This window comes from Neodiprion virginianus, chromosome 2 (assembly GCF_021901495.1).
Source record: "Neodiprion virginianus isolate iyNeoVirg1 chromosome 2, iyNeoVirg1.1, whole genome shotgun sequence".
Taxonomy (NCBI): domain Eukaryota; kingdom Metazoa; phylum Arthropoda; class Insecta; order Hymenoptera; family Diprionidae; genus Neodiprion; species Neodiprion virginianus.
The window spans coordinates 621,718-632,234 of NC_060878.1; the positions used below are offsets into that span (position 1 = coordinate 621,718).

At 42.4% G+C, this 10,517-nt stretch overlaps 1 protein-coding gene across 1 annotated transcript in view; it reads right to left on the bottom strand.

Moving 5' to 3' along the window:
* LOC124299107 (titin-like) overlaps positions 1–9,558 on the bottom strand; it is a 65,671-nt gene extending 56,113 nt beyond the window's left edge. The window contains exons 1-2 of the mRNA XM_046752057.1: positions 9,520–9,558; positions 64–9,010 (exon numbers count right to left, since the gene is read on the bottom strand). Coding sequence (XP_046608013.1) covers positions 64–9,010; positions 9,520–9,558 — 8,986 coding nt within the window. The remainder of the gene's footprint in view (positions 1–63; positions 9,011–9,519) is intronic.
* Positions 9,559–10,517: the final 959 nt, after the last annotated feature.

Sequence of the window (10,517 nt, forward strand, 5' to 3'; positions counted from 1 at the left end):
ACAAACAGAGCGTTGAAAACCACGCAAAATTCACAGAAAATATGCATTCCGACTCAGCCGTACCGAATATGACTAGATTCACTGTAGAGGTAGCAACACCAGCAGGATTAGAGGCTCTGCAAGAATACATCGCCACGTCTTCCTCTTTAACATTCGTTATCTCCAGTGTTGCCGTGGTTTCGACAACCGTCATGACGTACTTCTCACTAGCATGTAATTCCTGTTCGTTTCTGTACCACGCTACTTCCGGGAACGGATTACCGATCACTGTGCAAGTAAATTTGGCTGGTTTGTCTGGCTCGGCGATAACGGGTTGGAGCTTTTGTATGAATCTTGGCGCAACTTTTTTAGTTTTGTCAGCAATCGATATATCAACTTGGGTTCTCTGTCTGCGTTTGCGCTTTTGTTCCTCGGGTTGAACGTCTTTTTGAACGAGTTCTTTTGTATCCATACGCTTTTTAGTCGTAATATCCAGTTCCGTAATTTCTGTAATTTCATCAACTGGCTTGTCATCGATGATCTCGATGGCTTTGGTATTGATCTTAACCGTCTTCTGTTTCTTTCCGATCTTAATTTCTTCTACTGACGTCACTGTTTCCTCGATAGTATCTTCTTTCTCTGTTTCAGCAATTGGTATAGGTTCTAGTCTGGATTCTTCAGGCTTGACGCTTTCTGGAACGTCTTGTTTCTTTACCGGTTTCAGTACAACTTCTTCAGGCTGGTCAACTTCCTCAGTATCTTTCCGTTTTACAGGCTTCAATTTAACCTCTTCCGGTTTTTCCTCCACCTGATCAGGCTTCTTGGGTTTCTTACCCCTTCGCCACGGTAACTGTGCTATTTCAGATGGCTGATCTTCTTTACGCGCTTCCTCGAGTTGTTCAAGCTGTAGTTCTGGTTGCTCAAGTTTTTCATTGTCAATAGATGGTTTTCTAGTGCGCTCAGATTCAACCTCTGTTGTGTCTTCGGTAGCTGTTTTCGATGGGATTGGTTTCAGAGATATTACTTCTTTTTCATCTGGCACTGGCTTCTTTCCCCTTTTCACAGGTTTCAGTTTGATATCTTCTGGTTTGTCTTCAGATTTTTCTTTTTGAACAGGCTTACGTTTCAAACGCTCAAGCGCCTGCTCATCGACTTCTGTTTTTGGAATCAATTTCAATTGCACTTTTTCCTGCTGCTCTTCATCAACAGGTTTTTGAGGTATAGGCTTCAGAGAGATTTGTTCTACATCTCCGGTCTCTGGTTTCTGCTCTTTCTTGACAGGCTTTAGTTGGACTTCTTCTACTTTTTCTTGAATCTGTTCAGGCTTCTTCGGTTTCTTAGCCCGTCGCCATGGTAGCTGTGCCATGTCTAATGGCTGGTCTTTTTCAGGGACTTCTTCGAGTTTTTCAGGCTGCACTTCGAACTGCGCTTCTGGCTGATCAACTTCGTGATCATCGATAGATGGCTTTGTGAGGCGCTCGAGTTCCACTACTCCCGTATCTTCGACAACCGATTTCTGAGGTATAGGCTTCAGAGAGACTTGTTCTATATCTTCGGTCTCTGGTTTCTTTTCTTTCTTGACAGGCTTTAATTTGACCTCTTCAAGTTTTTCGACTACCTGCTCAGACTTCTTGGGTTTCTTACCGCGTTTCCATGGTAGCTGTGCCGTTTCAGATGGCTGATCTTTTTCGGGCACTTCTTCGAGTTTTTCAGGCTGCAGTTCGGGCTGTTCAACTTTCTGTTGATCAATAGATGGTTTTCTCAAGCGCTCAAATTCGACATCTCCTGTCTCTTCGGTAATTGGTTTTTGTGGGATCGGTTTCAAAGACACCACTTCTTTTTCTTCTGATGTTGGTTTCTTCCCCTTCTTGACGGGCTTAAGCCTAATTTCTTCTGGCTCATCTTCCGGTTTTTTCTCAATTGGTTTACTTTTCAAATGCTGAGGTACATCCTCTTCGACTTCTGTTTTTGGAACCGGTTTTAATTGAATATCTTCCGGCTGATCTTCAGCATCTGGTTTCTGCGGGATAGGCTTTAGAGAGACTTGTTCTGCGTCTTCAGACTTTGGTTTCTTTTCTTTTTTGATAGGCTTCAGTTTCACCTCTTCTCTTTCATCTTCAATTTTGTCTTTTTGAACGGGTTTCAACTTCACCTTGTCCGGAACCTCCTCTTCTGATTGTTTTTTCGGAATAGGTTTCAAGTGAACTTCCTCTTGTGGCTGTTCAGGTTCCCGTGGTTTTCGCTTACCAGTACGCCAAGAGACTTCAACTGTTTCCTCAGGTTTTTCTTTAGGACTCTTCTCAGAAGCCTGAGGTTCTACCAGCTTCTCATTAACAACAGGAGTAGGCTTCTTTTTGCCACGTCGCCAAGGTAATTCTGTCTGTTCTTGCGGTTCATCCTTAATTTTTTCTTCTACCTCCTTCGACGTGAATTCCAGGTCTATTCCTTCCGTACTCTCGTCGTCCTTTGGCTTATCTTTTTTCAGTGGAACGTCTAGTTTCTCCTCGGATGTTTTTCCTTCGATGGACTTTTTGGGAATTGGTTTGAGATGAACTTTTTCGACTTCGTCTGGTTTTTCCTCGGGAAGTCGGCTATGCGTAACTGGCTGTAGTTTTTCGCGCTTAGATTCCTCGACCTGACTGACAATTTCTTCCTCTGTTTGGATAACTTCCGTAATTTCGTCTTCCTGGTCCAGTGGAACAATTGTCACGTCTTTCTTAAATTCAACAATTTTTTTAGATTTTTTAGCTTTCTTCTTCTCAGGTTTCAGAGTAACCTCAATCGACGTAGTATCCTCAACAATCTCTTCCAAATTAACTTCTTCCTGGGTTTTTTTCTCTGGCTGTTCTTCCACTGGGGTTTCTACAACCTTTTTAGGTTTCTTTCCACGACGCCACGAAACATTAGTCTCTTCATCAGGCTCTTCTGTTACGGGCTCTTCTTGATGTACGACTTTCTCTGGGATCTTAGTCTTATCAATTGGTTCCAACTGAATTTCTTCCCTTTCTATTTCTTCTGGTTTTTTTCTCCTCTTGACGGGTTTCAAACCAACGACCTCTTCGATCTTTTCAGTAGGTTGTTTGGGTTTGATTGGTTTCGGTTTGTCTTCTACAAGCTTCTCCTCTTCAACATCAGGTTTTTGAACATGTTTTTGTTGGATGTATTCAATGGTATCTTCATCTTTAGGTATTTTCTTCAGTGGTTTCAGTGAAACTTGTTCTATATCTTTCTTCTCATCGGGTTTTCTATCACGTTTCACTTTCTTCAAGGTGACGCTGCGGATATCTTCGATTTGTTCATCTTTCCGGACTTCTGTAATTTCGGATGAGACCATTTCTTCTGTCACTTGCTGCTCATAAATTGTACTTTCTTCTACGAGTTGTTGTTCATCAACAACTTTTTCTACAGATTGTTTAGTTCTTGTAACACGATCCTTTCCACGTCTCCATGGCAATGCATCTTTTTCTGCCGAAATTTTTTCCGCCGTCTCCATTGATTCATTAGGCTGCTCTGTAGTAGAGGGCCTTGTTTTGGATGGCTTCTTTCCTTTTCGCCAAGATACTGTAGTTTCAGTTGTTTCAGGAATATAGGCCTTTGGAATCTCTTCTTGATCAGGTTTGAGATCTTCCATTAGTTCAAGGGGCTTCGCTTTTTCTTCTTGTATTGTTTTCACAGGTTTTAAGGTGATCACGTCTTCCGTTAGCTCGTCTTTAGGAAGGCGTTTGACCGGCTTCAATTGAACTTCCTCTGTATCTTCAGGTTCTTCCGGCTTTTGAGGGCGTTTTACAGGTTTTAATGACACGGATCGTATGTCCTCAACCGTTTCCTCTTCTTTCTGAACGATCTCACGTTGCACTTTCTTCCCTCGTTGCCAAGGTAATTTGGACGCTTGATCATCTGGTTTTCCATCTTCAGGTTGATCAGCAATCTTTTCAGGAATAATTTCCTCTTTTGGCAGTGTTTCATCTGTGGTTGGCTGATCTACAGGCTTCAATTTTATTTTTTCGGTCACTTTTTCTTCTTTAGGAAGACGTTTGACTGGCTTCAATTGAACTTCCTCTGTGTCTTCAGGTTCTTCTGGCTTTTGAGGGCGTTTTACAGGTTTTAGTGACACGGATCTTATGTCCTCAACCGTTTCCTCTTCTTTCTGAACGATCTTACGTTGCACTTTCTTGCCTCGCTGCCAAGGTAATGTGGATGCTTGATCATCTGGTTTTTCATCTTCAGGTTGATCAGCAATCTTTTCAGGAATAACTTCCTCTTTTGGCAGTGTTTCATCTGTGCTTGGCTGATCTACAGGCTTCAATTTTATTTCTTCGGTCACTTTTTCTTCTTTAGGAAGACGTTTGACTGGCTTCAATTGAACTTCCTCTGTGTCTTCAGGTTCTTCCGGCTTCTGAGGGCGTTTTACAGGTTTTAGTGACACGGATCTTATGTCCTCAACCGTTTCCTCTTCTTTCTGAACGATCTTACGTTGCACTTTCTTGCCTCGTTGCCAAGGTAATTTCGATTTTTGATCATCTGGCTTTTCATCTTCAGGTTGATCAGTGACCTTTTCAGGAATAATTTCTTCTTTCGGCAGTGTTTCATCTGTGATTGGCTTGTCCACAGGCTTCAATTTTATTTCTTCTGTCACCTTTTCTTCTTTAGGAACACGTTTGACCGGCTTCAATTGAACTTCCTCTGTATCTTCAGGTTCTTCCGGCTTTTGAGGGCGTTTGACAGGTTTTAGTGACACGGATCTTATGTCCTCAACCGTTTCCTCTTCTTTCTGAACGATCTTACGTTGCACTTTCTTGCCTCGTTGCCAAGGTAATTTCGATTTTTGATCATCTGGTTTTTCATCTTCAGGTTGATCAGTGACCTTTTCAAGAATAATTTCTTCTTTCGGCAGTGTTTCATCTGTGATTGGCTTGTCCACAGGCTTCAATTTTATTTCTTCTGTCACCTTTTCTTCTTTAGGAACACGTTTGACCGGCTTCAATTGAACTTCCTCTGTATCTTCAGGTTCTTCCGGCTTTTGAGGGCGTTTGACAGGTTTTAGTGACACGGATCTTATGTCCTCAACCGTTTCTTCTTCTTTCTGAACGATCTTACGTTGCACTTTCTTGCCTCGCTGCCAAGGTAATGTGGATGCTTGATCATCTGGTTTTTCATCTTCAGGTTGATCAGCAATCTTTTCAGGAATAACTTCCTCTTTTGGCAGTGTTTCATCTGTGATTGGCTTGTCCACAGGCTTCAATTTTATTTCTTCTGTCACCTTTTCTTCTTTAGGAAGACGTTTGACCGGCTTCAATTGAACTTCCTCTGTGTCTTCAGGTTCTTCCGGCTTTTGAGGGCGTTTTACAGGTTTTAGTGATACAGATCTTATATCTTCGACAGTCTTCTCTTCTTTTTGAACGACCTTACGTTGCACTTTCTTGCCTCGCTGCCAAGGTAATGTGGATGCTTGATCATCTGGTTTTTCATCTTCAGGTTGATCAGCAATCTTTTCAGGAATAATTTCCTCTTTTGGCAGTGTTTCATCTGTGGTTGGCTGATCCACAGGCTTCAATTTTATTTCTTCGGTCACTTTTTCTTCTTTAGGAAGACGTTTGACTGGCTTCAATTGAACTTCCTCCTTGTCTTCAGGTTCTTCCGGCTTTTGAGGGCGTTTTACAGGTTTTAGTGACACGGATCTTATGTCCTCAACCGTTTCCTCTTCTTTCTGAACGATCTTACGTTGCACTTTCTTGCCTCGTTGCCAAGGTAATTTCGATTTTTGATCATCTGGCTTTTCATCTTCAGGTTGATCAGTGACCTTTTCAGGAATAATTTCTTCTTTCGGCAGTGTTTCATCTGTGATTGGCTTGTCCACAGGCTTCAATTTTATTTCTTCTGTCACCTTTTCTTCTTTAGGAACACGTTTGACCGGCTTCAATTGAACTTCCTCTGTATCTTCAGGTTCTTCCGGCTTTTGAGGGCGTTTGACAGGTTTTAGTGACACGGATCTTATGTCCTCAACCGTTTCCTCTTCTTTCTGAACGATCTTACGTTGCACTTTCTTGCCTCGTTGCCAAGGTAATTTCGATTTTTGATCATCTGGCTTTTCATCTTCAGGTTGATCAGTGACCTTTTCAGGAATAATTTCTTCTTTCGGCAGTGTTTCATCTGTGATTGGCTTGTCCACAGGCTTCAATTTTATTTCTTCTGTCACCTTTTCTTCTTCAGGAACACGTTTGACCGGCTTCAATTGAACTTCCTCTGTATCTTCAGGTTCTTCCGGCTTTTGAGACCGTTTTACAGGTTTCAATGACACAGACCTTATGTCTTCGACTTTTTCTTCTTTTTCATGAACAACTTTACGCTGCACTTTCTTGGTTCTTTGCCAAGGCAGTTTAGATATTCGGTCATCTAGTCTCTCCTCGTCAGAAAGCTCAGTCACCTGTTCAGGTTGAACATCTTCCGGTTGTATATCTTTGGAACCTTCAATAACTTGAACGAGCTTCTGTTGACGTCTCCAAGGTAATTGTGTTGTTTCAGTGGGTATTTCTTCTTCTGGTTTAGCGTCTCCAGAAGCTTCTTCTTCTGGCTGAATTTCACTTTCAGTGTGAACAGCCTTGCCAGGCTTCTTTCCACGTTTCCGAGGTAACTCAACCTTCTCAACGGGCTTTTCTTCTTTAGGTTTAATCTCCTGAGTCTGGTCTTCTAGAGGCTTCTCTGGCTTTTTACCTCTGCGCCAGGATACCGCAACCTCTTCAGTAATACGTTGTTCTTCGGTAACCTCGGTATCAGTTTTGAGAATTTGCGCATCCTCTTCTACAGAATATGGCATCTTTGGTTTCGGTTTCTTTTTGCCCCTTCGCCAAGCAGCAGTAGTAGTTCTTTCTTGTTCTTCTTCTTCGATCACCTCTTCCTTTTTATCCACTGCTAAGATATTTTCATCTTCTTGGACATGGTACTCGTCCTTCACAGATTTCAACTCTACTGTTTCCACCTGCTGCGTGGTTGCCGGCTTTGTATCGCTGGTGGTCGGTCGGAGTTGCACATCTACTTGCTCAGGCTTCTCGACTTGTTTGACCTGTTTTGGCGTTTTCTTCAAAGTGATGGCTTCCTCAGTCCACGGTTTAACTTGTTCTGGCACCTTCACCACATCATCTTTGTTCTGTTTTTCATCTATTTTCTTTGTGACCGTTAATGTAGACGTATCTTCTGTTTCTACTAACAGTTTTTCTGATTCAGTCGTTGCAGTAGCGTCTTTGGCAATAATTTTATTCACGTCTTTCTTTGTTGATTTCAATTCAATCTCTCCCACTGTCAGCTTATTGGTGAGCTTCTTCTGTGGTGCACTTGGTTTCAATTGAACTTGTTCGACCGTCTCTTTTGGAATTTCTGTCTTATTGGGTTTGGGTTTCTTTAACGAAATTTTCTCTTCTGTCCATGGCTTGGGCTTTTCATGCTGCTTCCGTGTGACATCGGACTCAACAACTCTTTTAACTTGCAAAATATTTGTCTCATCCGACTCCACGTACTCAGAAGTTGGCTGAGATAATTCTGCGTCCTGTTCAATGGGCTGTTGTTTCAGAGGTTTAAGCTCAACCTTATCCAAGTCCGGTATTTCGACATCCCTTTTCACGGGCTTCGTTGGTTTTAATTCAACGTCTTCTATTGTTTCCTTCGGAATCTCTTTCTTTTCGGCCTTTACTTTCTTCAAAGTAATCTTTTCTTCCGTCCACGGTTTGGGCTTTTCTACAGGCTGTTTTTGCTTTACATCGGATTCCACAATTCTTCCAACTTGCAAAGTGCTTGTTTCATCCGTTTCCACGTACTCGGAGGTTAATTCCGAATGATCCCTCACATCCTCAGATGTCTTTGGTTTCACGGGCTTTAGTTCGACTTTGTCCAAACCTCTTTTATCAACGTCTCGTTTTTCAAGTTTTATTGGTTTCAATTCAACGTCCTCGATGGTTTCTTTAGGAACCTCCTTCTTTTCAGTTTTAGCCTTCTTCAGTGAAATTGTCTCCTCGGTCCACGGCTTGGGTCTCTCGGGAATCTTCGACATGATATCTGTTTTACTGACTCTTCTTATATTCAAAAGTTGGGATTCATCTGATTCCACGTATTCGGATGTCGACTCGACTGTTTCGTCAAACTGCTTTACTCCTGTCTGTGTCAACCTCTTCAAATCTACTCGTTCCAAGGTGCTCTCTTCGACATCTTTCACCTCAGACTTCACAGGCTTTAGTTGAACACCTACAACCTTTTCTTTTGGAATGTCCTTTCTTTCCGGTTTACTTTTTTTCAGTTGAATCTTTTCCTTAGTCCAAGGAACAGTCTTATCAAGTTTGGACGGAACTTTAAGCGTAGTAGTTTCATGTATTTCGTCATCTTCCGCCGTTTCTCTGGGATGCGTCTGTAGCCTGGATGGCGTCTGATCATCGACTGACGTAGTGTCCTTATCAACAGGCTTCAAATCCACGTACTCAATGCTTGGTTTCCTGATTTCCCTTTTCTCTGTCTTAGCTGGTTTTAATTCCACCTCTTCCAACTTCTCTTTTGGAATCTCTTTGATCGTTTGAGGGGCTTTCTTGAGCTTCACCTCTTCCTCAGTCCAGGGTTTTACTTCCTGCTGTAGCCTAGCCTGCTGCAATTTATCTAGAGAAGTGTCTCTTGACTTTGGCTTTGCCTTTCTCCACGGCGTTATGTTCTTTACGCCAGGCCTGTGATAAACGCGCCCTTTCCGCCAGGGCAACGTCTCATCTCCCGGTTGAAGAGGCTCCCCTGTGGGGCGACCCTCTTCATCGAGCTCAATCAGCTCAACATCATTGTCGTTGGGCGAAAGTCCGGTGCCTCCGACAGAGGAACCTTTAGTTGGTTTCGTCCCGGTTTTAGCACCGGGACCACTCTCAGTGGGAACAGGGGCTTCGTAATAAACCCCCTTTCGTTCTGCAATACGAAATTCCTGATTATAAGAGAGACTTATCACATTCCAGGTCACTCCGGTTAGACACTCGGTAACAAAGGCATAAGTCAAACAGGAACGTGCTGCAAACTACGGAAAGCATCGGATTTTAGCGCTTCGAAAAAGGTATATAATGTCTATGTAAAGGAATGTACAAGTCTTTCGACTTGTGTATTTCCAAACTCAAAAATAGGAAGTGGAATTTAATGGAGTAGACGCACAAGAAGGCGGAGGATTTCACTGACTATACTGTTCACGGTAGGTACAAGGCTTTAAGAATGTCAAAGAATCTAGGTTCAAGTATTGGGCAACGCTCCATGCGCGATTATCAAATTGGATTATCTCCGGCAAACACCTAAAAATACGATTTCCTCTGTGCCATCTTCAATTGTCGGGATTTATTTGAACGACATTGGGAGCTGATGACTGTTGGATGACCATTGGACTGCGACAGAAAACTTTCGTAAGAACGAACTATCATTTTGAGCACAAACTCGTGCGCATTCGTATGTATAACGTGAAACTGTTCCATAAATGAACTTTCATTGTTTGTCGAAGTGAAAGGAAGGACACCGACAATAGGCCCAAATAAGACTTGCCTTGCACGAATAAAACGAGAGCTGAACGCGTGAGATCATCGTTTAATGAAATGGTAAACAAGTTGGTTGCCTTTGTTATGAATACTAGAAATCTGTGACACAATGACTTGATACTATTAATCAACACGGTCGAGTCCACGTTCAATAGTTTACAGAGATGATTTCCCAAACAGCTGTGACTAACATAAGTCAGGAGCGCTAGTCATATGCTGTATGTTGTCAGCACCAGCCAGCGGAGAAGGATGATTATTTTTTTAACAATTCAAACATACACAATGACGCCCCCTCTGACGTTGGTCTGTCAGTTATTCTGATTATTTATACTGAAATTGAAGTGCTCCGGACTGCGCACAGGCCATTTATTTGCGTAGAACAGAATCGCATACGGTTTCCACAAATCGACGCACAGTATTGCGCAATTATCTTGGAGTAAAAAAATTTTAAAAATGTTGAAGAAGGATGGAGCCATCTAGTCGAGTGGTTTGGCAAAACAAAAAACGATTGTTCTCTCAGTAAGTGATCTGGCACGACTTAGTCCAAATGGGCGAAGGCTATTGCTGTTGGCAACGGCTCGGCCCTCAACTCATAAAATACTTTGCGACAGCTCGCCAAATATTGAATAGCAGTTGACTCAACTCTTGGCCAAAAGTTAATTACCATACCGATAGTAAAAATTTTTGAGCGACTGCTCGAGAATTAATTGAAAGAAAGCTTGACGAAGAATGCACGGCGTGGGAAAATGAACAGTTCTGTTTCCAAGTAAACAAATTATAATAAACTATTCGCATATGTGTATTTTGCCAGGCGTAGAAAATTAGTCATTGGCACGAGACTTGACTAGCTTCAGGCGGTTGGCATGCAGATAATATCCCGGGGCTTGAAGTCTTTGAAATAGACTCAAGTATGGAGTAAAACGAGTGTAAATAAATCCCAAGAAATGCGAAGACTGCTAGTTAAAAGGTAACGTCTCGGGCGGAGAAACGTTGTGGGGGGTGAGT